Source organism: Cydia pomonella, chromosome 2 (genome assembly GCF_033807575.1).
Source record: "Cydia pomonella isolate Wapato2018A chromosome 2, ilCydPomo1, whole genome shotgun sequence".
Classification (NCBI taxonomy): Eukaryota; Metazoa; Arthropoda; class Insecta; order Lepidoptera; family Tortricidae; genus Cydia; species Cydia pomonella.
Window position 1 is genome coordinate 33,894,011 of NC_084704.1, and position 27,666 is coordinate 33,921,676.

At 37.6% G+C, this 27,666-nt stretch overlaps 2 protein-coding genes across 4 annotated transcripts in view; one reads left to right on the forward strand and one right to left on the reverse strand.

Annotated features, from left to right (window-relative positions):
• Positions 1-1,848, forward strand: part of LOC133515452 (glutamyl aminopeptidase-like) — a 34,971-nt gene extending 33,123 nt beyond the window's left edge. For all 3 annotated transcript variants that reach the window (XM_061848001.1, XM_061848003.1, XM_061848002.1), the window contains one exon: positions 47-1,848. In XM_061848001.1, the coding sequence (XP_061703985.1) occupies positions 47-214 (168 nt within the window). In that variant the 3' untranslated portion in view covers positions 215-1,848. The remainder of the gene's footprint in view (positions 1-46) is intronic.
• On the reverse strand, positions 1,840-27,666 carry LOC133515460 (uncharacterized). Its single transcript, XM_061848013.1, has 7 exons — positions 23,709-27,666; positions 22,332-22,573; positions 20,409-20,999; positions 16,402-16,501; positions 13,804-13,908; positions 4,483-4,641; positions 1,840-2,564 (listed from the first exon to the last, which is right to left on the reverse strand). The coding sequence occupies exons 1-7, from the start codon at positions 23,709-23,711 to the stop codon at positions 2,511-2,513; spliced, it is 1,254 nt and encodes a 417-aa protein (XP_061703997.1). The 5' UTR covers positions 23,712-27,666; the 3' UTR covers positions 1,840-2,510.

Here is a 27,666-nt window from a genome sequence, read left to right on the forward strand (position 1 = left end):
TTGCATACCGTTGCAGCATTTGCAGCGCCTTTATTTGTTGTTGCAGATGGAGGATTTCTTCGCGAAGTACCCCGAGGCGGGCGCGGGTACGTCAGCGCGACAACGCGCGCTCGAAACTGTCCGCAACAACATCAAGTGGGCCGCCAACAGAGCGCCCGCTGTAAACGCCTGGCTGCAACAGAGACGCGGACAGCGCTCCACACAAAAATCCTAATCTACATGTATTTCTGATACCAGTACAGCGGTTGACGAGGAAGCAATAAGCTATCGATAACTTTTCCACGCGATAAATGTCTTCCTGGAAATCCTCTAACCCTTACTACAGAATAAATTACAGAAATTACACTTCCTACAAAACCGAAGTTTGACAGCGATTCAGGGACGATTCATGCTCTCCCTTTCTAATGTATGACAATATCCCTTTCTGCTATTTAGGGTTATCAAAATTCAAGTCGTTATCTTATCTGTGGTCGTACATGCAAAGGGCCGTCAAGTTGTGCCAACCCTAATAATTGCTCGGAGCAATGCCGAAACAGACGGAACCGAGAAAGCCCGAAAGGAGGAGTGTCGCCCCACTGCCCTTATTCCTAATCTGTCCATATAGTACCCGTTTATTTATTTAAACTTAATTGCACAAAAGAAAACTTATCGTACAAAAGGCGGATTTAATGCCAAAAGGCTATTACTAGGTACTATTAAAAACACAAAAGCTTATCTGAGATTGAACATAAATAAGCAACAAAATACATATACACATAATACATACAATATATATATATATATATATATATATAATATAAATTAAATACCCGTTTGAGCGCGGTAAAGTGCGCTTGAGACAGTTTGCAACAACATTAAATGCTACACGAAAAACAAGCTAATTTCTATCTTATTTCTCGCTTTTCTAGTGAGAATTTGTAAGAATAAACAACCACGGTGCCGGACCGTAAGATATCTTCTCTTCTTTCCATCCTGTTACCCCTGCTGAATTTTCCACTGACTCCGGTCCTGGGCAGCTTGGGTAACCTCCTCCCACCCCATCCCCGATACACCGAACTCTTGCTCCACGGAACGGCGCCAAGTAGATTTGGGGCGACCATGTTTCCGTTACCGTAAGATTTACTCTAAGAAAAATGTCAAAGACCTCCAGGGTTTAGGAACGGTTGCACCGATCTGTCTCCGTTAAGACGTTCGCAAAATTTTCTTGTATGGGAAATTTCATAGTTCACTGCTGAGTTACGACGATTAGTCCGTCAATTATGTGCAATTGGTCCTCAATGTTCTACTACGGCATTGAGTAACCATCCACGCTATGGACGTCAAATCACGTCGACAAAGGACTTTATTGAACTAATAGTAGTTCAATAAAGTCCTTTACACAAACGAATGAACATCATATCATAACGGTGTGGTTCTGTCGACGTCCCCTGACGTTGACGTGGTATGACGTCGATGGCGCCCAAAAGGTTGCCTTACCCTGTGGTACCTTTTGGGCGCCATCGACGTCATACCACGTCAACGTCAGGAGACGTCGACAGAACACACCGTTATGATATGATGTTCATTCGTTTGTGTAGTTTTAGGAATCCGGTCGGTCAGTCAGCAAGGCCCAATGTTCCTTTTTCATGTTTAATGTCGACTTGTCCAGTCCAAAGTTTATCGATCAACTTTAAATTTTTGTTTATAGTAAGTGAAATGGATCGGAGCAATGGATAAGGATTCGCCTTAAATTTTAAGCATTTTCTAAAACGTTAAAGTTACTTATTGAAAGACTGCACAGATCTTTGAGAATGTTGTACTTATATTTGTTTTATTAGTGTTAAAATAAAATATCTAACATAAATATAACTGTTTTTATTACTTGCTCTACAGTAAGTGCACCAAAAGATACAATATTTAAAGAAAATCACAGGCGCTTAAAAATAAGTAGAGTCAGACCAAGATAAGTTGGCATCGATTTTGATAGACCAGACGGTGGAAGTGTTAACGATATAATTTTTTAGAAGTTTGACGTTTAAAGTAACTTCACAGAATAAATAATAGTACTACCGTACAGAAATGACACTTCCTACAAAACCGAAGTTTGACAGCGATTCAGGGACGAATTATGCTGTCCCTTTCTAATGTACGGCACTATCCCTTTCGGTCATTTAGGGTTGTCAAAATTCAAGTCATCTGTGGTCGTGCACGTATAGGGACGTCAAGTTGTGCCAACTCTAATCATTGCTCGGAGCAATGCTGAGCCGAACGGAGCCGAAAGGAGGATTGTCGCCCCACCGGTAACACGCGCCTGAGCTATCAAAATCGCTGCCAACTTAGCTTGGTCTGACTCTATCGCTATTTGCTATATGACTTAAAGTCACGTTCCTGACGTACGTGATTACTGTGTCGCTAGGTTTATTATTTTTTATGTTATAGTCAGCCACTTATGCGTGGCTGACCCTCGAGAACCCCGAATACCCGCTTCTTGAAGATTTATTCAAACTTATTTTTCACAAAAGTGGGCAACTTCACTTAGAAGTTTGTCCAAGTACGGCATAGTAACTGTAAGCAGCTCGGACGATCTGTAAAAAATAAAACTTAAGTTACAATGCGACTTAATTTATGCTTTGCGGAAAAATCCGTACACGAGTTTTTTTTCAACCGTTTATTTCAGTACCTATAATATATACCGCGTGTATTTGTGATATAACCACAAACTTAAACGAGGCGTAGGTTTTAGTGGTAGTAAACGATTCTTTAATTTTTAGGGTTCCTTAGCAAAATGGCATAAAACGGAACCCTTATAGTTTCGCCATGTCAGTCTGTCTGTCTGTCTGTCTGTCTGTCCGAGGCTTTGCTCCGTGGTCGTTAGTGCTAGAAAGCTGAAATTTGGCATGGATATATAAATCAATAAAGCCGACAAAGTCGTACAATAAAATCTAAAAATTTTTTTTTAGGGTACCTCCCCTACACGTAAAGTGGGGGTGAAATTTTTTTTTCGCTTCAACCCTAGAGTGTGGGGTATCGTTGGAAAGGTCTTTCAAAACTAATAGGGGTTTTCAAGAAACATTTTTTGATAAAGTGAATATATTCGGAGATAATCGCTCCGAAAGAAAAAAAAATGTGTCCCCCCCTCTAACTTTTGAACCATAGGTCCAAAAAATATGAAAAAAATCGTGGAAGTAGAACTTAAGAAAGACATTAAATGAAAACTATAGCGGACATGATCAGTTTAGCTGTTTTTGAGTTATCGCAAAAAGTTTTCCCTTCATAGTAAAAAGCCTTATTTTAATTAGGTACTGATTATGCAAATTTGCCTATTTGTTTAACTCAGGTGAAAGGTAGCGTTTCATCCCTTGGTTAACAATTTACTATACTTTAAGCTCCAGTTTAGCTTATTGTGACGGAAGAGTAACTACGGAACCCTACACTGAGCGTGGCCCGACATGCTCTTGGCCGGTTATTTTATTTATTTACTCTTAACCACAACAACATAATTAATATATACCGCGTGTATTTGTGATATAACCACAAACTTAAACGAGGCGTAGGTTTTAGTGGATAGTAAACGATTCTTTAATTTCTTTTTCATTTACTCTTAACCACAACAACAATTAATTTTTGAGATTTTTCGAGCGGCAATGTATGTCGTACATCGTACCTAATCACTTATGACAGTTGTGATGTGGCGACATTAACGCGACGTTTTGAATTAAAACAAAATAGTGATACATTGCTCGTTGAATTATTTTATATGGAAGAATAAAAGTCGGCCATTTTTTTATGAAACCTATGAAAGTGTGTTAATTACAGTCTAAACTAACTACCCTTTTATCAAAAATACACACCTTATAACTTAGATACGTATCTAGGAACGTTCCTAGTTATACAGTACGTATCTAGGAACGTTCCTAGTTATACAGTACGTATCTAGGAACGTTCCTAGTTATACAGGATGATTCAGGAGACGTGAGCAGGATCAAGCCTGCATATTCAGTAAGTTATAAGCTACTGTTTCGTACTAGTATTTATGATATTAACGATAATTTAATTTTTACTGTTCTAAAAAAAAGTTTTCATTTATTTACGACACTTGTGGTCAACCTTCATGGTTTATTAATAACAAGTGACAAAATTAATGTCATCGGAGTCTGGTTACTTTTGAAAAATCGTATCTCACTCAAGTGTGACATTTTGTTTTCTTCATAATCAAAGAACTGTCAGAACGGTGAAAGAGGTTTTATCTTTGTTAATTAGGCGTTGTAGGGTGTCCATGATTGTAGATAATCAAATTTGTCCTTAGCAAAAAGTTAAGTAACAGAAAAATAGCGTGATTGTTTTACTTAAATATGATGGTGAACGATTCATTAACATTTACTTATTTTGTAGGCTAAGTCCTGCTTACGTCTCATGAATCACCTTGTATATATTGGCAGTCAAAGGGTTAAAACTACAGTTGACCGCAATTTGATCCTTATATATTCGATAAACAAAACTAACCTGTACGAAGGAGGGCAGGTCGAGTCTGTTGAAAGGCCCTGCGTGTAAGGACCGCGGTTGCATCATGCCGGCGCCGAGCATAGCCAGTTGCCGGCGCATGCGCGGGCACAGAGACCACCACGCCGCACCGAATGGACCCTCGCCCATGTTGAAGGAGCTCTGCAATGTTCACATTCAGCATCAGCCCAAATTATAGTAGTTTCAGCCGAAATAGGCCAATCTAATTAGATTTTTTCGAAAATTTTCAATGAGACACAATAAATATGAAACTTTACTATTTAGGTACTTATTTACCCCCAAAGGAACAGAGACTGTACATTGATTAAAGGCCAATCAAGTTAGATTTTTTCATAGAATTAATTCCCAGATAGATTTTTTCGTTTTAATACCGTCATTTGGTCCTAAATGTGTGTAATCCGAGTTTCCGCAATCTCGGGAGGTGTGCATACATTTTTGCTATTTTTTTTTTTTGTAGCTTGAAAACGGTACGTCCGAAGGAAAATGTAATTGTGTTCAATATTAAAGAATTAAATTCTGCGTTGAATGAGCATCTATTATAACGTACAGCCGAAATCAAACGTTAGATATCAGGAAAAATTCTCATTTATTTGCGAACTTATATTTGTGACCGGAACCAGCAAAACGTCCCACTTTTGTCGCTTACCATAAGGACGGGATTTGCTTGTATATTTACATGAATAACCTGTCAAGGCGTCCTTATGGCAAGCATTTATAAACACATTTTCACTAGTATCTTATCCACCAAACTTAATTAAAACACAAAATATTACTTTGCTAATCCGCGAAAAGGTAACGTGCTAGTCAATCAGTGCTAATCCGTTATACGTACTTGCGTATTATTACATAAAATTAATGTTCCCACCCTCCCACCGCAAAAATAAATACGCAAATAAATACATATAACAAACCACCACCGAAAGTACAAAACTCGACACGTGAACCTCTCTACGAGGCATCCTCAGGAGATGTTGACGGTCCGAAATCCTACGACTGAAAAATTAAAGTTGACCGGAATTTCATTTCAGTCGTTTGGTTTGGTAATCCGAGGAAAACTTATCGCTTAAAGCTCCCAAAAGTTATGCACACCTCCTGGGATTGCAAACTCTGATTATATGCATTAAGGACCAAATGAAGGTGTTAAAAAGATTTCCAGCTTGCTGAAAAATTAATTCCTCAACACGCTTTTCATGATCTAATTTGATTGGCCTAAAAGTAGAGGACATAGTTCGCCTTGAACACTGTCTTTAATCTCTGTAATGATCTGTCAGCTGTGAACAGTGACTTTTTTCCAATTAGAAATGTCACTGTTCTATTGATCATTTTCTCGTGCAAGAAACGAATGTTGTGTACAATGCACGGCCAGCTCTATAGGTAGCTTTGCCTATATATTCTGGATAGAAATGGAATCGATTCGTATTAAACATTTTTTTTTGTCAAAATTGATAATTACCTATACCTTCAAGTGGTTCAGCGAAAATGCGAAAAGTAGTCTAGTGGCGCCGCGGTCTGGTCTAAGATCCCACGTAAGGCCGACCTTCACCGACCTGCCTACCGAATGAAACTTATATTTTATGAAATAAATAATATGTTGCTCAAAATATAAATTGCCTATAAAAATATGGTCAAGGCTATTTTTTTTTTATATTTCACTGACCTGCCTACCGAACGAACTATGGAAACTATACAACATACACAATATGAATCAGCTAGGTTGCCTATCTTTTTCTGGCTACTATTACCAAAGAGAATTTGAAATAGAGGTGGATTGTCAAAGAAAATTTTGAAGCCACAGTTTACTGCCATCTTTAGAGACATGATTCATGATGATGATGAGTCATGATCTTTAGACTCCTCTGGAGTTGCAGGTGTACATAGGCTACGGAGACTGCTTACCATCAGGCAGGCCGTATGCTTGTTTGCCGTCGACGTAGTATAAAAAAAAAGATTAAAACATTTAGAACGCTATTGATTTTGATACTTATTCTTTCACTGATTTGTATTAAATTTGTTAAATATCAAAAAGTGGCACCATCTTACCGGGCATAGGCTAAAGGACAATCCACCTCTATTTCAAATTCTCTTTGCTATTACCTGTTTGCCGTGTTCAAACAGGTGAGTTGATATGCAAGATTGCAGTCATCTGCCTACCGCTTGAAAAATATATCAATATGATGGCAATTTTATTTCGAATACAGTAGTAACAAGTTTGCCTTCGAAAATCCGTTCATAAATAAGGGTAAGAAGGGAAGACTTATTATTTATTCAAAAACGGCTTAACTAATCATGTTTTTTATAGTTTTTATTAAGCTCTACTTTCATGATTTTTGCATATTTTTTGGACCGATGTTTCAAAAGTTAAGAGGGGCGACACATTTTTTTTGTTTCGATGCGATTATTTCCGAAATAATTCACTTTACCAAAATAGTTATTTACGATATAAGTGCAGACAATAGAAAATTCGCAACGAGTGGTGATAAATTAAAACATGACCGAAGGGAGTGTTTTAAATCGACAGGACTTGCGAATTATTTATTCGCACGTGTATCGTATAACGTTTTACAGTACATATTACTCTTTAGAGTTTCGACATATGCACGGAAAGTGCTCATTCCCGCACGCGTACGGGAAAGTAGTACCATATGTACTGTAAATGTATTTGAAGACCCCTTATTGATTTCAGTCATTCATAGGGATCATCATTCGATGCGAGAGGTATATAATTTTATTTACAGTACATATGGTGCTACTTTATTGCACAAGTGCGAAAATTAGCATATTACGTTACTGTGTCGAACATTTAAAGGGCCATATGTATTGTAAAACGTTGTACGATACATGTGCGAATAGGTAATTCGCAACTCGTGTCGATTTAAAACACGACCGAAGGGAGTCGTCACCACTCGTTTCGAATTTCCTATTTTTCACACTTGTATCGTAATGTACTATTACCTATCCGTGTAATAATGAATTAAGTAGGTTTTTTAAGCTACTCTTATTTATGACCTCGTTATTATTTTTAGAAAATTTACCGAGCAGCAAAAACTATACTGCCAACATTACGCGACAATAACATGACATAAAATAACTAGATACGAGTTTTTTGTAGTAATTGCCAGCAAGCGTAGACTCTAAAGTTACTTTTTGAACCGCTCGTATATCGTAACTTGTGTGCTGCTTAACATTGCGGGCCGCATTTTGCTGGTATTTCTAAGCAAAATTTATCTCTTAGGGCCTAGGCCAACCACCGTTTAGATATTCGCCCGTATTGAATTTACACACTGTGTTATACTACTCTTTGGTTAATTACATGTGTTGTTGGCATTATAAATTCGGCCGAATCGATCATCCTTAATTAACGCCACAGTGAGAAATGGATTAGATTTCAGCACGCGGGCGGAAAGTTCCCGAAACCCTCATCTTATCGGCTGCCAGCATTGATCACGTAATTGAAAAGGTCAGGCCAGTAATTGTTAATTAACAAAAAGTCTGCAGATAAGGGTTGCACAAACAAAACTGGAGTATATCGGAAATGCACCTAAATAAACAATTTAAAAAAATGTTCGTGTTGGTGTTGGTCAATATAACCTATTCGTAAAGTGTTACTCGCATGTCGCATCATGAAAATTAAACTAATTATTTTTATGTGCATGCGTGCGTGCGTGCGTGTGAGTTTGTTGGAATTTAGGTTTGGTTAGGATGTCACTAGACGTAAACTGTTATGGTTAGGATGTCGTCTTTGTTAGGTTTTCTGTGTCTGTGGTTAGGTACTTATCATGTTTTTCAATAGCAGCCTCCTTGCCTTGAAAACGGAGTGCTCTTTAACTCGTATAATCCTACTAGACGATTGTAAATACGGGGAAAACAATACTGAACACAGTGCGTAATAGTCACCTAATATGCCTCTATTCAGCACTTAATTTCACAACTCATTTGTCGCGTGATCAAAACGTGCACTCAAGCACTAGTAGTCACGTTAACGCCACACGCATCGCTACACGTGACAGTTTACGTCACTGCTTATCTTCCGACAGTTCCGACTGAATGTCTCGACCTTCACCAAGGAGGAGTTTTGGCTGAAGGGTGTCAAGTTCCGGCGGTTCCGCGGCCGGCTCCCTGACATGCAACTGCGGGGTTGCGTAAGTAATGCATCGCCATAATATGTATTATTTTGCGTTAAGAGGGCGCTAACGGAAAATTAATTTTTTTACACGTTTTAATCACGAGCAAATGCCATGAAAAAAAAAACACTCTAAAACTAGAGTATATTTGCGAAGGCCGACTCGAAGCAAAACCGTAAAAGGTTAAATTTGACTCGATAGAAAAAATCATGAACGATGTCTAAATTTAAATAACCGGCCAAGAACATGTCGGGCCACGCTCAGTGTAGGGTTCCGTAGTTACTCTTCCGTCACAATAAGCTAAACTGGAGCTTAAAGTATAGTAAATTGTTAACCAAGGGATGAAACGGTACCTTTCACCTGAGTTAAACAAATAGTACCTAATTAAAATAAGTCTTTTTACTATGAAGGGAAAACTTTTTGCGATAACTCAAAAACAGCTAAACTGATCATGTCCGCTATAGTTTTCATTTAATGTCTTTCTTAAGCTCTACTTCCACGATTTTTTTTCATATTTTTTGGACCTATGGTTCAAAAGTTAGAGGGGGGGACACATTTTTTTTTCTTTCGGTGCGATTATCTCCGAATATATTCACTTTATCAAAAAATGTTTCTTGAAAACCCCTATTAGTTTTGAAAGACCTTTCCAACGATACCCCACACTCTAGGGTTGAAGCGAAAAAAAAATTTCACCCCCACTTTACGTGTAGGGGAGGTACCCTAAAAAAATTAAATTTTTTGATTTTATTGTACGAATTTGTCGGCTTTATTGATTTATATATCCATGCCAAATTTCAGCTTTCTAGCATTAACGACCACGGAGCAAAGCCTCGGACAGACAGACAGACAGACAGACGGACATGGCGAAACTATAAGGGTTCCGTTTTATGCCATTTGGCTACGGAACCCTAATAACGAATAGAATCAGGCCAGGCGTTACTTTGCGGAAATTCATACTAACGCTGCACCCGACGCCAACGACCTCGCGCGTGTGGGCAGACCTTATATATGCACGCGCGTGTTAGAATAATAAATTAGAATGGATGTCCGAGTAGATAAAAGCAAACCCCGCTGCTATGTAAACAAGCAATTGAAACAGAATTAATAGTCAATATTACCTTAAATTCACAATACTGCTTGAAAACACTAAGTTAACTGTATAAATTTGGCATAACTTGTCATCAAGTTATTTATTTAATTACCTTGATTCAGAATTAATCGAAACTGCTAAAACTATCACTAGATGCTATGTGGATTACTAGTATGATAAATTAAATAATGAACAAATATAATTGAAAATAAAACCTTTTTATTATAGTCAATAAACCAATTTATTCACTTTATCATCAACAACTACTTAATAAATACAATCACTAATAAGTACTTTATAATTGACCAATATATGTCTGAATGAATTATTTAATAATTAATTCAGCATTAAGGTATATAAACATTAAAATAATTATCAATATAGTATTTACTTAACTTTCAATATTCCTGTGGCGACGATTAACTCAGTGCTGCAGCGCAACGAAGAATCACAATGAGAATGATCAAAATGAAATGAGTCGGGCCCTTTTATATCCACTGCTAACCAGCCACTCACAACTGGTTAATCATGCCATTTGTCGTTCGAGAAGTGACGTCACAAACGTATCTTCTCATTTATCGAATAATGCAGAATAAAATGATCACAACATCTTTTCAATAAACTCCGCTATACATAATTACTAATAAGTAATATTAATACATAATATAATCACTTTAAAATAGTTAACAAATCTTATTAGTAGGTTAACTACTGTCTCAAAGTTACCACTATCCATGTTTCTCTAATCAACCGTGGTTTCGTATCGTACCCACATAAATCACAAATTGTGTAAACTTCGCGTGATATTAAGTTAAGTGTTTAAATAATGAATATTTATCAACATTGGAAGTCAGAGAAACAGGTCAGTTTCATACATAATACAATTTATAAATAATAATCTAACACGGCCATACTGACGTGTACTTCGTTCCCGAAGTACTAAAAGCATAATTAGACAATCACTTCATTCATTAAATAAAGCCAAATCCAATTATATAATAATCCTATTTTACACATTTCGTATAATCAATATCATGATCTGCTTGAATATACATGTTAGCCCAATTCAAATCGACCAGCGAATATGTGTGGGTATTGCCAAATACCTAGACATGCCAATTACATTCACCCGCTGCAAGTGAGAACAATTGACATCAAGTATATGACCGACCAGCGGATACCCAATTAAGTGTATAAAAAATGTGGGTATTGCCAAATACCTCGGCATGCCAATTACATTCACCCGCTGCTAGTGAGACAATTGACACCAAGTAAATGACCGACCAGCGGATACCTAAAAAATGCCAAACCATACCTAGACATACCGATCACATTCACACTCTGCCAGTGAGACCAATCGGTATCAAGTATGTGGCCGACCAGCGTATTTTTTTTTTAACCAATCTACAGCAGATAATAATATTATCTTGTACAAAATACTATTGCACAAAATGTATATTTACCAGCATTACATTATTAGTAAATTGCACCTTCAACATTTATTCAGCGAACAGGCCACCAGGGCACTTTTACACGTCAACGTGGGAAATACCAATGAAAACGTCAAGTTAAAAAAGTATTTAATATTTAAAAAAATAACACAAAAAAAAAATCAAATTATTGAGGTGTAAAAGTCTCCAAGTGTCAGAACTAAAAAATTATACAGGTTATCATTCAAAATTCTGTATAGTTAAAAGATCCATTAAGGTTCGTGTACATAAATACATAATGAAATGAAAAGGTGAATATCCTGTAGATTTTCCGACGGTGCAGGTATTTACTGTTTGTTAAACTCTCTAAAAACCGTTCGGCCAATCTGACAATTCATTTTGCATTATGTGCAGTTTTATAGTACAGCAAATTATTTGTAATATATAGGCGATTCTGATGTTGAGGTAACGTTACTATAAAAAATACAATTTTAACATTTACATCATTATAGATATACCAGGACTCTGCTCCACTGTCGCTTGTAGCAGGGTCGAAAGTAGGCAAAGCAATGTCCACGTCTTTTCCAAGAGCACCAGAGACAGCATCCTTGATCGCTTTCAGAAGGCCATGCACAGCTTCCAAATCTCTCTGAAATTACATAAGCATTTTTTAAAGTAAGGCTGAATACTATCCCACTTCTGATGTTAGAATAATAAATTAGAATGGATGTCCGAGTAGATAAAAGCAAACCCCGCTGCTATGTAAACAAGCAATTGAAACAGAATTAATAGTCAATATTACCTTAAATTCACAATACTGCTTGAAAACACTAAGTTAACTGTATAAATTTGGCATAACTTGTCATCAAGTTATTTATTTAATTACCTTGATTCAGAATTAATCGAAACTGCTAAAACTATCACTAGATGCTATGTGGATTACTAGTATGATAAATTAAATAATGAACAAATATAATTGAAAATAAAACCTTTTTATTATAGTCAATAAACCAATTTATTCACTTTATCATCAACAACTACTTAATAAATACAATCACTAATAAGTACTTTATAATTGACCAATATATGTCTGAATGAATTATTTAATAATTAATTCAGCATTAAGGTATATAAACATTAAAATAATTATCAATATAGTATTTACTTAACTTTCAATATTCCTGTGGCGACGATTAACTCAGTGCTGCAGCGCAACGAAGAATCACAATGAGAATGATCAAAATGAAATGAGTCGGGCCCTTTTATATCCACTGCTAACCAGCCACTCACAACTGGTTAATCATGCCATTTGTCGTTCGAGAAGTGACGTCACAAACGTATCTTCTCATTTATCGAATAATGCAGAATAAAATGATCACAACATCTTTTCAATAAACTCCGCTATACATAATTACTAATAAGTAATATTAATACATAATATAATCACTTTAAAATAGTTAACAAATCTTATTAGTAGGTTAACTACTGTCTCAAAGTTACCACTATCCATGTTTCTCTAATCAACCGTGGTTTCGTATCGTACCCACATAAATCACAAATTGTGTAAACTTCGCGTGATATTAAGTTAAGTGTTTAAATAATGAATATTTATCAACATTGGAAGTCAGAGAAACAGGTCAGTTTCATACATAATACAATTTATAAATAATAATCTAACACGCGCATCGCAGCACAGGTCCGTCTAGCAACACGACTTGCCCCGCACTCCGCACTAACTATACGGACGAGAGCGGGGTAGTGGTACAAAACCTAGATGGGATTTAGGCTTATGTTTTTAGGAATTGAGGCATAGTTTTATGAATTTGCAAAAAGCAAGAAAACCAAATCATTTTGTAGTGTTTAGTGAGAAAGATTGTAAAGTTTCATACATTTTCGATAAAAGTTGCAGTAGTAATAAGTATACAATTGAAAGAAATAGGAGTGATTTCAAGATTTTTGATTTTCAGAAAAACCATATCATTATCTCTCTTTTTAGCGATAAGACCGCCTGTTGTTTACCTCTTCTTTATGTGTTGTATTATTTGTACTGTTTCTGTATTGAGGTGTGCAATAAAGTATATTTGTATTGTATTGTATTGTATCATTGCTCATACGTATCTTTAGTTTCATAGTAGATTGTTTTCTTCTCAAAAAGTGTCATATTTAATATAAAAAATGGTTCAGAGTAACAGTTTTACGGTATTTTGCGGGAGAAGGAGCCTTAATATAAATGAGAAGGTGTGTCTGTTTGTCTGCCTGTCTGTCTGTTACCTCTTCACGCTTAAATCGCTAAATCGCCGATTTAGTTGAAATGTTGTATAGAGACACTCGTAGTTTGAGAGGAAGGACATAGGATAGTTTTTATCCCGAAATCATCCCTTACTACTTTCAGTACCAAACGCCCCATTTCCAATACAAAATGAACGCACGTGCGTGTTCTTGGCAGTGAATGTGTTAAGAGGGCGAAAATTATCTTACTTCCACCACGAAAATGAAATAACGCGTTCTTTGCTACTCCCACTGAAACATACATAAGAATATCCCGTTCTGTCAGTTCCCCCCACCACTCATGTACAATCTATACTTAATGAAAGGAAGATTCATGGAAGGGTCCACTAGCCTCCTTATTTTTAATTTCATTTCGTTTTATCTGAAGTCAGACCTCGTGAAAGACGGCATCCCCATATCGGCAGAACAGGAAGAGCTGGGTGAGGGTGCCGGCCATGTACTGCAGGAGAGACACGAGCTGCATGAAGCTGAGGCTCTCCTGAAATTAAAGAATCATTTAGGGAAACTGTAGGCCTAGCACATGATTGAGATTGAGATGATGAGATACTGCCAATCATGATGATGATGATTTTCCTTTCGGCTGATTTCGGCCATGGCGATAACTTTTAGTTCTAGGGCGGTTTCAGACTAGCGTTTTATACGAGCGTACCCGTACGCGCGTTTAAGCTCGTATAGACTAAATATAGGGAAGATGAAAGCCCGTGTAAGCTCGTAAAAACCAATGTAGAGAAATTTAATGCGCGTGTAAGCTCATACCGCCGAAACGACCGATATACGCTAGTCGGAAAGTGCCCCTAGTTAGTTCGGCGCTCGTGCGCCTAGGGTTTGCACGACGGATTTGAAATGTATGGAAAGATCTGCGGATCCGGATCCAGATCTGGATAAATTCGAATCCGGATAATTTCGGATCCGGATTGCAAACCCTACGTGCACCCGAAGATGGCTGAAGGGACAATATCAGATGATGGGTGTAGCCAGGACTCAGAACCGGTATTGAAATAGTGTCGTTCTGAAACCGTTGTATAATTTCGTTCATTAAGTACATTGATTGAACGCTAACGAAAATAAAAATTAATAAGGAAAGAGAAAACGATTTATTTTATGGTTCGCGGGGAACGATGTAATAGCGGTTTCACAAGGAAGGGTACCCAACTGTCCGACTCCGATTTGATTCATTTTGATATATGTTATAGAGTAGTCTAAAATAACGGACACGTATTTTTTTTTAGCTGCCCAAACTCAACCTATTGGCAGAAATTGTCCTCCAAAGTACTAAAAAGTTAGTCAGAAGTCCATTTTTCTTTAAAACTGAGTCCGAATTCTATTAGCCAGCTTACAGGTGGGTGACGTGATTTGAGTCGATGGTGATAACTGGGGTTAAGGAACTCTTGGCGCGCGGGGAGGTCCACTCTAGTTATAAGTTTTTGGGTTTCCCTTAAAACTGCCTCTTCCCCTCTCTCAACTCGGTAAGATCCGACTGAGAATGGGTAATAGGGAATGCAAAAACCGGAGGTTTTTCAAAACCGGTTTTTTCTTCGGTTTAAAAAAAAAACCGAAACCGGTTAAAACCGGTTTCGGTTATTAAAAACAAAAATTCTTAAATTCATCGCCATGGAATAAAGAAAAGATTGCTTCACGTGTAAAAACGAATGCTTGTATACTATACACGATTTTATATCATTTTACACGAATATCTGACTATTTTATTGTATTGTATGGGAATTGTCAAATAACTTAATGTTATTTGTAACTAGGAATAGGAACAAAACAATTTTATTAAATTAATTTTTTCTTAAATATATGAAAATATCAATTTATAATTTAATGTTATTTGTCTTAAATTAAATGGCCCAATCCGAAATCTTGCTCTAAGTTTTTCGCTGTCTTCTAGTAAATATCGTATTTTTGTATTTTGTATCGTAAAAATTCATTTAGCGTTACAAATGATCAAACTAACACAACATCACATTATTTGATTTGATGTCGATTCAACCGGTTTAGGACCCTTATAATGAATAAAACATGCAACTTAGGTAAATAAAAAAAAACCGAATAAAACCGAAACCGGTTTTTTCAAATTCTAAAAACCCGGTTTTGGGTTTCCGTCAAAAAACCGGTCTTAACCGGTTTTTTCGGTTTCGGTTAAAACCGGTTTGCATTCCCTAATGGGTAACCAGTGTCATATCAGGTCTGGACTCTTATTAAATAATATAAATTTTTAACAAATTTATATTATTTAATAAGTTTGTTATAGACCCAGGGTATGTACAGGGGGAAGAGACAGCCTCTCATATGGTGCTGGAATGCAGCGGATTGGCTCCAGACAGGGCAAATCATCTAGGTTCTCCGAGATCTCCCCGAGGTCCTACTCAACATCATAGGTTTGATAGGATTCCTTAACCCTTTGAACGCCAAGAGCCACTAAAATAGTTGTGTGCTGTCGTGCCCACCACGCTAACGACCACTAAAGGGGTCATGGCAGACGCTGTCAAAGCAATTTTACTGTTGACAGATAAGGTTTAAATTCGTTCTCACTAGTTGAGAGGCAGGCGTATATGCCACATTTTGATGCGAGAGAGAAAGCGTTCTAAAGGTTAAGGAATTGAGCTAAGAGGATTAGCCCCCACCCCCATCTCGCAAAATAGGCGCTAGTCGTCGAGTTGCGAAAAACTGTCCGTGCTACAATACAATGCAATACATTGCATAAATTGTACATTTTCTCTTCAGTCGCACCTCGGCAAGTGAGAGATGTGCACGTTCTAAAGAGCTGCTGCAAACCGAGAGAGAAAGAGACAAGTTAAGTTCAACAAAGAGTGCAATAAAAATGAATGGCATGAGAAAATTAATCAATAAAAACAGATTCGTCGGTAATGAAATATACATGGAAGTATTTTTTGTATGTATGTATGAGTATAATCTATCTATCGTTGTATAATATTGTTGTGGTAAACAACAAGGAGAGTAAACTTACGGAGTTGAGTCTTACGGCCACTGAGCACACGGTCAGGGTGGCAACTAAGAAGTATACACCGAGTATGCCGCGAAGCACTGTATCCAGTTCCTTAATGACGCTGAAACAAAACATGTTAGTAAACACAAAATCTTTAAAAAAATTAACATGTCTATGACACCGCGGGTCAGGAACAGATTGGCCGTCCAAAGGGGAGTCGTTGGAGAGCTATATGCTCCAGGGGTGGAAATGAAACATGCATAAGACCTTTTTTCTTTTCTTTTTCAGGGGTGAACGGTTACGCATCTCACACCCGGGCTGGGGAAGCCCATTGGGGGGTGGTATCTTTTTTTTTTTTTTTTTTTAGTTTATTTCACAAATCACAATATACAATGTACTTATAATTAAAGTTTCGCCAAACTGTAAAACAGTTTGTTGGCGATGCGCTCCAACTAAACTAAAACAATAATAGGTACTGCTTGAGAGCCATATATCGACAACACAGCTGTCACCCGGCCAATAATAAACCGTATTTCGACGCAATAAGATGTCACAGCATTTGTCCGGTAAGTAATACCTACGCCGCACGGCTTACGCTAAATTATTTGGGCTGGGATATCTGGGACTCGCTCCTCCCGTAACTCCCTCTGCTAGTCAGAGGAAGGCAGTGGCGGATTAACCGAACAGCAGAAAAAGCATATGTTAAGGGCCCCGCGCCTAGGGGGGCCCCGCGCTCCGACCCTGACCATGCGATTTCGGAACCGCACGCACGCGGAACCGGCCAGGTTCTAGTAGAACTCGCACTCCGCAGATCCTGTACATCTTATTTACAATGTATTTTTTTCGTAAGTCAGTCACAATATTGTTCAATTATTATTATCATGTCTATTTTTCTTTATAAGGATACCAAATTTAAAGAATTTTTAGGCTTACGAAAAGACCAAGAGCAGAGTTTAGCATAAAACCGAGAGTGTCTCGAAACTTTTGTGTATGGCTAAGCTGTGCAGGAAACAGCTTAGCAGAGCTCGGAAACGAACAAAAGAAGATACTGTGTTAAAAAACATATTAGTGAAAAATCAAGGAAGGATGATTTATTTATTTATTATGTCAAATAACAAATTGCACCTTACAGCTAATGCCTAATGATGATCAGCTTTGGGCCCGTAGTAGGCCAAAAGACGCGCTCCTCTACGGCTGGCCGAGCGCCCAAAATATGCTGAGTTGCTGCAAAGCCGTTATAAAAAGAAAACAGCGGGGCCCCTATGCAGGGCTTTGCATTCGCGTAGGCCGGGTGTAAAGCCCTACATAGGGTCCGATACCCAAAGCATCCCAGCAAGTCGCACTTTCGAGCAAGAACTAAGGCCGAGCAGCAGGCGTGCCGAGATCACATTGGTTCAATTCCAAACTCTGTTCTCCTACAATTCAGCCTTTGCATGGTGGCGCGCCGCCATAGAACGCTCCGAGCCTCCACCCTTATACGGAGCTCGGCCTACGGCCTCGTTCACACTCTGGCATTGGTTTCATTCTAGGCTCTGCTTTCCTGCAGCTTGGCCTTCAGCTTCGCACGGGAACGCTACGAAATCGTTTGGTCCGGATATTCAGCTCGTGGGGCTCAGCCTTCGGCCTTGTTTTTTAGCTCACTTAGCCATTAGTTCCCACTTCTTAGATCCGACTCACGTTTCACCTATTTTTACAAGCTTTTATTAAACTTAATAATATTCATATTGTTAAACAGTATCTCTACATGCTTTTATTTAGGGATCCCTTTGTTTGACATAATTATTGAAAGTCATAATGTAATGATAGTCATATTATCATTAGTCATAACTCTGAAACCGTTAACTTTTCAGGAATTTCCTTAGATTATCCTATAGATAGGTTAGGTTAGGTTAGGTTTGTTTTATGGCAATCCTGAAAAGTTACGCGTTTCTGAGAAAAACCAAATTATGACTAACGAAAATGCGGACAAACAATACATTATGACTTAAAACTTTATGGGAAACAATAGAGACCCTTTTATTTAACTTGCAATACTCGGTAAGTTGCTTTCAAAATCTGAAAACTATTTTTGTGACCATTTGTCAAAATTTGTTGGTAAAAATTCACTTACTAGGGAAAAATCGGTGACAATACAATGTTATCCACCTGATCTGGTGATGAAAACCGAAGGTAAGGAGGACACCTATATAGAAGAATTGAACTGTGATAAAATAACAACTTCATTAAGATTAGGCACTTTTATAATGGCAAAAAAAAATTTTTTTTCTTTCGGAGCGATTATTACCGAAAGTAATAACTTTATAAAAAAAGGTTTTTGAAGATCGTTATTCTGTTTTGAAATACCTTATCCAACCACACTATAGGGTCAAAGCAAAAAAAAAATCAAAGTAAAACATTTTGTATGGGAGGTACCCTATTTTTTTATAGTTTTTATTTTACCGTTCTGTCGCAATGCATGATTTATGTATCCATGCCCAATTACGGCTATCTAGCACTAACGATCGCGGAGCAAACCCTCGGACAGACGGACATGGCGAAACTATAAGAGTTTCCAGGTGACTAGGAAACCCTAAAAAATACACTGCATAACATGTTAATAACTAATCGAGAAAGAGTCGAAAAATATTAAGACAGCGTAAAAATATTGTGATGGTACTGAATCCTTGGGGTGCGAGTCCGACTCGCACTTAATCATTTTTTTTTAAACCAGGGGGCCCCTCAAGCTATTGTGCTAAGGGCCCCGCGCCTTCTTAATCCGCCCCTGGAGGAAGGGGAGGAGAATAACCACTAACATCTCCTGCGGCGTCACCCTCTTTGCCGTTAGAGGAGCTTCATGGGATTCTATCCGCGACGGCCCCCGGCTAAACTTGCATAAGACCTGAGTTGGCACCACTGTTTCCACTGCTGTTATCAGCCACTGGGTAGATAGCGTACACATCTCGACACCCCTGAGTCGCTCACACCGGTGTTGCTCCTGGTCGTCTTCACGACGGCAGTTTCAGGGGTCTATCTAGTGGGTGACAAGTCACCGCCTGCCTCGATAACTAGTGAAAACGTTGTTTTAGTAGATGTCTGGAACTCCGGACGTAAATATTTGCAATAAACCAATGTCATAGTCTACCCAAACTTCAATCATGAATCTGGAATCTAACATACTACGTAGTCTACGCAATCTCTGACGTAGGTAATCGCACAAATCTATGTCGCTGCAATGTTATTTATTACACATAATCATATTTTAGAGATAGGGTGACCCAAGGTTAATGTTCCATGTGCTTGATTGTTAGTTTAGGTATACAAATGATTACAATTTCATGATTAAAACCTAAGTGTGCGCTTCTCTAAAAAAGAAGCTTCGTAAAAAGTGGAAAATATAACATTAAGTATAAACCATAGTCCTACTAGTTATATAGTTTAGTCTGTTTGAAGTTGCATGACAAATACGAACGGAAATAGGATAGGAATAGTTATTTGTTTTACAAGGGGGCAAAGTTGTTGTTTCAAAGCACGAGGGATAAACAAACTTTGCCTCCGAGTGAAACACGTAATTTTTCACCACACCAACGCCAGAAAAATACTAGGCTATGAAATACAAAAAAAAACAAACCACATCAAATCCAAATGAATGTAATTAAAATATTTATCATTCAAAACCATCATTTAAAAGTCAATTCTATCCGCTAACATGAGGAAACAACTCAAAGTTTGCATTTGATTACTGCCCCACATGTGGATAAAATGCAACTTTCTCATTAGTTTTTGAGCAATCAAGAGGGCCTTTACCGGTTGGTGTGGGGATTGTTCTTACCTGTCAATTTCATTGATACAATTAGTGACGGATTGAACATCATAATCGCGGCAGTGATAGGGTGGCGTATGTCACTTATTCTTTCAAGGAAATTGACAGATTCGTCAGCATTACCAACGCCGCTGCAGTAATATCACCTTAGCAATCATATCGTAATTAATCTGCCACCTCATTAAATTGATATGAAAACTGACTTAATATCTAATATAAGGGTACTTACGTACGAAGTGCGATATGCGTGCCATGGCTCTCAATAATCTTAAGATGGGCTCGAACATCTCTCATCGTACTCGGCATGCAGTCCTCACCGCTACCAGCAATGTCCTCAGTCTTTCGACGGAGCAACGAGAACTGCCCGCATATGAAAATCATAATCCCGACTGAAGTACAGTCAAACGCCACGTGGATAAAGACGCAGTAAACTGATGCTACAATCTCGAAGATTAACGTCAAAAAGTATCCTGCGAAACCAATGTTGTCCAATGGCGCCCAGCCTGGTAAAATGTGAGGGAAGTAGCTGGCGTCTGCAGTCACCGCATATTCGACGAATGGTGTCGCTATGAACACAATTGCAGTTATACTGTACAGTCTTAACAGAACCGATGATATAAAGGTGTGTCTTTGCGTGTATTTTGCGATTATTTGCGGGGAATAATCCTCTTCGATGTCAGAATCAATGCACGATAAAAGTTTTCCATGCAACTGTTCGTGTTCTATACATTGTAGTTGAGAAATTATAGAAGTCCAACGTTTTCTGTTAGTGTATAAGTTGAACAGTTTTAAAGTGCCCATGCCGCAGAAGGAGAGGACGCTGAAATAGAATAGAATAGAGTTCAGCGGTGGAAGCATGGTTCCATTTTTATCACTTGTCACTATGCCCGTCACTTTCGCACTTACATACTTGTTAGAACGTGACAGAAATGGTGACAAATGACAATGAGCCCACCATATTATCCCGACAGTACGGAAAAGATGGCCGGCTCTTTATGATTTGTCACCATGCATGTCACGTTCTAACTAGTTTGTAAGCGCGAAAGTGACGGGTATAGTGGCACCGATAAAAATGGAACCATGCTGCCACCGCTGGACGTTTAAAGAACAAAAACTTAAGACATTTCACGAAAACACTTTGTAAAGACTGAAATGGTTTTCACTGAGCTTGGTGTCAAGGTACCTTTTGAATACCTTGACGCTGGTCTTCTTTGGAAACCCTTCCAAAACGCGACATACAATACAATACTCTTTATTGCACACCTCAATACAGAAAACAATATAAAAATACAGAAAATCAAGAAGAGACGACCGGTCTGGCCTAGTGATCTTGTCTATGAAGCCGATGGTCCCGGGTTCGAATCCCGGTAAGGGCATTTATTTGTATGGTAAACACAGATATTTGTTCCTGAGTCATGGGTCTTTTCTATGTATATAAGTATGTATTTATCTATATACGTATTTATATCGTCGCCTAGTACCCATAGTACAAGCTTTGCTTAGTTTGGGGCTAGGTCGATCTGTGTAAGATTGTCATCAAATATTTATTTATTTATTTAGGTAATAAAACCACAGGTGGTGTAAATATAGCAAATAATATAAGTCCTTTTGATTTACTGAACATATACGGGATATAGTATAATCTACAATCTATCTAAATATATAAATAAGAAAGTCCTGGCTAGTTTGCACGACAGATCTGAAATGTATGGGAAGATCCCTGGATCCGGATCCATATCGGGATAATTTCAAACATTTTGATCCGGATTGCAAACCCTAGTCCTGACAGACTGACTCATCAACGTAGTCAAAACTACAAAAGCTAGAAAATCTAAATTTGCCCATCAGGTACCATTCTATCTAAATTACGAGTACTATGCTGCAAAAATACGTGCTTTGCTGCACAATGCTTTCTTTTGCTGCACAATGTTCCATGGACATGAAGATATAGATACAATAACAACCAGCATCAATCCACGCGTACGAAGTCGCGAGCAACACCTAGTATTTAATATCTGAGATCAGCCACTAAAGAAGACATATGTCAGATCAGAATCAGATCTTCTCGGGTTAGAGGTCTAAGGTTAGAGCTGGCGTAGCTTTTACATTCATAAGCGTCGAAAATGAACTATCTTTATCTTTAAATAAATACCTGAAAGTCTCGAACATTCGCGTAGAATCATCCCTTTCTATTAACAGAGTTGCAACTTGTGTTAAATTCGTGGATATGAAGCAGATGATAGCGAATTTGGCGACCCAATGAAGCCCTAAGCTTTGGTAGTGCCATATTCCGGTGTTACATATAAGGCGCAGCGCGGTGTTCGCTATACTCGGGTTCTTTTGATTCCAGACTGGTATGTATCGAGACAATAAATTCATGAATATCTGTTTCATCTAGAAAAAAATATATTAATTTTAGGAAGGTTTCCTGATAATAAAAAAGTAAAAAAAAATATATTTAATAACAAAAATCAAAGAAATAAACAAACACAAATAAATTCATCACATTAATTCATTTTTTTTCTCTAAATTTTCAGCCGAATTTTTTATTTTCCTTTCAGTTTTACCCTTCTTGCGGAAGGCAGAAAAGTGATTTTGGTAAATTTTGTAAATTTTAATTTTTTTTATACAGGCTGAAATTAATTTTTTTTTTAATGTTTTAAATTATACGTAATCTACAAAAGTTGTTGTTTTACTGCAAATAGGTTTCAACGCCAACTTTTTAAATTGTTTCTGCAACTATCTGCGATGTAGTGTTTATTTGCTTTAGACATATTTCTATGCAACACCAGATTTGGTGCAGACTGCGCGGTGCGGAGTGACATACGCCTGCTCGGAGTAAGTTGGCTAACCCTGGAACCCGCAAGTGGCCCTAATAGACATTGGCCCTAATGGATATAGTAAAATAAATTGAATTTAAAGCCAATTTTTTGCCGAACCCATATAGGTAGGCACGTTTCGACCTTCTTTTGCTTAAAAACTAATTTATTAAAGCCTCATTAGAATCTACCTAAATTAGCAATATACAAGTTGCAGAACATTTGCAAATTTCTGGAAACTTTAATGAGAAAATTCTCATGCAAGTTTATTACTCAATGTTAAGAACTGTTGACGACTGATTCATTTAACATTTACTTCACTCATTGGTGCTATTTCAAGTGTCATATCGTAAATTTCGGGAATTTTATCTCATTGCAAGTTTCCACTTAGAAAATTCCCGTTCAAATTACGGATTATTACTCAATGTTCTTAACTGTTGACGACTGTTTCATTTAACATTTACTTCACTCATTGGTGCTATTTCACGTGTCATAGAAATCGAAACTAACTGTAAGAAGGTTTGGCAATAAACACGCAGAAAAAATACCAAGCACGTTCCGTGGGAACTTTTCTCGTTTTGAAAATTCTCTTTGCCATATTGCTTACCCAAATTATTAATATTCGTATTATTCATAGGAAATACTGCAGTTTTCCCGACCCTAATATCTATCTACTAGGAATACAAGATAAAGTTGATGTTTTGATTTACCATTTTAGGTCCTTATAGTATCGTAATATTTTTGTATAATGTCAGTTTTTAATCTTCCTTGCAAAAACGCAAACCTTTCTGACGAAATCTACTTCAACTTCGATTTTATACTTTTCCGTTGTTGCAGTCAATGCAATAAAATAGTCATTTCGCAACCGGGCTAAGCTTCTGCTCATTTACGTACAAGTATTTGCTTCACTTTCGTCTTCATTTCGAGTATTTGTCCTTTATAAGGCTTCGCGGGGCTTAAAGCGTCTTCACATTGTACGATCCGACATCGGATGTCGAATGACCTTTGGAGAAAAGCTAGAGTGCCTTATGGAATCAAATCTTTCTTTTATAGTTTAAGAGTCCGCAGCAGGCTTGGGTCTCCATACAAACTTAGTGACGCTCTCATTTTAAAACGACTAGCTAGATTTGTCTGAAACTTAGTACTTACGGATAAGGTATTGATACCAAAAGATAACATTGAATTGAATTGAATAGTTGAAATAATGCAACGAATTTAAGTTTTTCATGCAGAACTTGTTTTTCTTTGTTTTATCCTCCTGAGTACAAATTTTTGTACTTATTCCAAAACCTATATTTTAAACTTTTACTGTGTAACTAGGGATTCCAAATTCAAAAACAAAACAATTGCTTCTGGGTCTCAGGAGGTTATGTCTATGGTGTTTGTCGATCCTTTTGTGGAATTCTTATTATTAAGTTTGCCATATCTATAATAATTCAATGTTTTTTTTAGAACAATAATAACTGCGTCAATAAATTGCTCTGATATTTAGATTAAGATGATATTTGTAAAATTTGACGATTTAAAAGTGCTTGTTGCTAGGCCTATTTGAATAAAGAATATATTGACTTTAACTTTATAAGCTGGAGCTATATAAACTAATCACAGGCCTTAGACCTTATATCATCCTATGTGACAATTTTCATTACAATCCAATTCGTAGTTTTAAAATGAGAACGAAACTCCGTTTATATGGGAAAGTAAAATTCGACCGAGGTTGCTGCGGTCTCTTAAGGTAAACATTTAAACAATAAATAATGTACTTAAATATAAAAGGCGCTTTTTAGGGTTCCGTAGTCAACTAGGAACCCTTATAGTTTCGCCATGTCCGTCTGTCTGTCTGTCTGTCCGAGGCTTTGCTCCGTGGTCGTTAGTGCTAGAAAGCTGAAATTTGGCATGGATATATAAATCAATAAAGCCGACAAAGTCGTACAATAAAATCTAAAAATTTAATTTTTTTAGGGTACCTCCCCTACACGTAAAGTGGGGGTGAATTTTTTTTTTTGCTTCAACCCTACAGTGTGGGATATCGTTGGAAAAAACGAATAGGGGTCTTCAACAAACATTTCTTGATTAAGTGAATATATTCGGAGATAATTGCTCCGAAAGAAAAAACAAAAAATGTGTCCCCACCCCTCTAACTTTTGAACCATAGGTCCAAAAAATATGAAAAAAATCTTGGAAGTAGAGCTTAAGAAACACATTAAATGAAAACTATAGCGGATATGATCAGTTTAGCTGTTTTTGAGTTATCGCAAAAAGTTTCCCCTTCATAGTAAAAAGACGTACACCCAGAGTTCATCCCTTGGTTAACAATCTACCATTCTTTAAGCTCCAGTTTAGCTTATTGTGATGGAAGAGTAACTACGGAACCCTACTCAGAGCATGGCCCGACATGCTCTTGGCCGGTTTTTTAATTTAATTTTTTTGTGGTCGTATTGGACAACCGATTTTGTACAATGTAAAACGCTCTTATTCGTAATTTCCGTGGAATTGTTTATTTTAGTATCACTTTAATTACCGGTGGCTTCACAGGCAGGGGTGTTAATTAAGGGTAAATAGAGTAATTACCAGATAATGTGTAGCTTGGAACGGAATCTGGTTTCTTTTTCCTGATGATGGTGAGAATTTAATTGCTTTTTAGTGTTTCTCGTAGTTTCATGTACTGTGCCGTCGGAAAGTTTCCGAATTTTCTAAATTTCCAAATGGAATTATTTAGGAAACTTCTGTTATTTTGTATGGCGTTCGAAATTTCCATTTCCAAAATGTTTTGAAAAATTTTCTTGAAATGTAAGTGATTGTTTCAATTTTTTTTAAATTTCTATAGCTTACACATTTGTGAGTTTCTTGTATGTAAGTAAGAATTTTCAGAACGAAGTGTCTTTACCGGGACAAGATGGCAAACATGGAAAAACAATTAGGGCCTGTTTAACAATGTCCAAGTAAATTCCTGAATAAGCTACATGCGAATAAAGTCATCGTTGGCGTTTCAAAATCTTCAAATAAGCTTAACTGGTGGATAAAGTGGTAAGTTTTGCATGAAGTTTTATCTGGCAGTTAATTTATTTGTTAATTAGCTATCCGGTACTATACTTGGACATTGTGAAACCCTTAAAGTTTAAGTAGCAAAAGTAACGGTCACTTTAGTCTAGAGGCCGCTAAAAGTTACATACAAATTTCACTTAGATTTCATTTTGGTATCACTTACGCGTGTATCTCAAACAGCCTGCGTGCACAAACCTGACTCATTAACAAAAACCTGTGTATCATCACGCACATTAGTGTCTTTTCCGGGGTTTGAACCGAGTAAAGACACTAATGTTTGAACCTGAGTGCAAACCCCGGAAAAAACACTGATGTGAGGTCCTCAGACCATCACTTTTCCCGATCCGGAGCAAAGTGCCCCGCGATTTTCCTAATCTCCATCCAACGAGCTAACGTACGCTAATAGGTTTCTTTCAAATACACCTCCATAACTATTCATTATCATCATCATCATATCAGCCGAAAGACGTCCATTTCTGGACAAAGGCTTCCCTTAATAATCTCTTCAGCGGCCGGTTACGTGCTGATCGCATCCAACCTGTCCTTGCAATTTTGTCCCCTGTATGACCAATGTGCCCTGCCCTTTGCACAAAAACCTTCGTTTTAAGACATACCGCAGACAACCTTCTATGCTATTTTCCAAAAAATCCATTATTACCTGCCTTACATAATTTTGGAAAAGACCTGATACACTTCAAACTATTGGATCGATTTCTATCAAACATGGCTAAGAACCGCCGCAAGTCAACTTAAAGAAAGCTTAACGAGGGTGCGGAGTGTTAGGGTCGGCAACGCGCATGTAACTCCTCTGGAGTTGCAGGCGTACATAGGCTACGGAGACTGCTTACCATCAGGCGGGTCGTATGCTTGTTTGCCATCAACGTTGTATAAAAAGTAAATTCGCTTTCACGTGAGGAAACCACATCGAAATCGGTCCATCCGTTGGAGAGCTACGATGCCCCAGACAGACAGATAGACAGACATTGACGTCAAACATATAAGTCGTATATCACCCCGCTTTTTGCGTCGAGGGTTAAAAATACAAAGTGGAAAGTCAGCCACTTCACAAAATACACAATACCGATTTCTACCGCCACCCTACGACAATTTCTAGGTAATTACACTAGTTTGTTTCCTAGATTATTCAAGTTACGAGTACATAGACAAGGCCCGCGGGGAGCGCGAACTAAGTATACAGCATGTGTTGGGAACTTCATTAAATAATTAGTTAAATTTGTAACTGAATAGAGTTAGTTCCTTTGCGAGGAGGATTAGATTAACTAATTAAAATTGTTATTCAGGAACGACTTTTATTTCTTTTCTCATAAGAATTTAAGAATTATTTCACTTAATATTTAGTTTTTCTTCGCAAGTGTGATGAAAAATATTGTGTGTAACTCCGGCGTAAGAATATTGTTACTCGAGTCTTTAATTCACTCCAGCCTACGGCTGTCGTGAATATAGACTCTCGTACAATATTTCACTTACCCCCCTCGTTGCACAATGTACTATAAAATAGTAACTATATTAAGGCAACTGTAATAACAACTAACCCCTGAGCCAACCATAGCTGGTCTCCCATGTATAGTTTAAAATTATAGCAGCATTTTCCAATTTTCCTTT

Bases quoted from the DNA above. Each gene is read 5' to 3' on its own strand.
- LOC133515460 (XM_061848013.1), bottom strand. The intron at 4,642-13,803 runs GTCTGACTTCAG...TGAACATTGCAG, and splicing joins GGGATGCCGTCTTTCACGAG to AGCTCCTTCAACATGGGCGA. The intron at 2,565-4,482 runs GTTAGTTTTGTT...TATTTTTTACAG, and splicing joins ACCTGCCCTCCTTCGTACAG to ATCGTCCGAGCTGCTTACAG.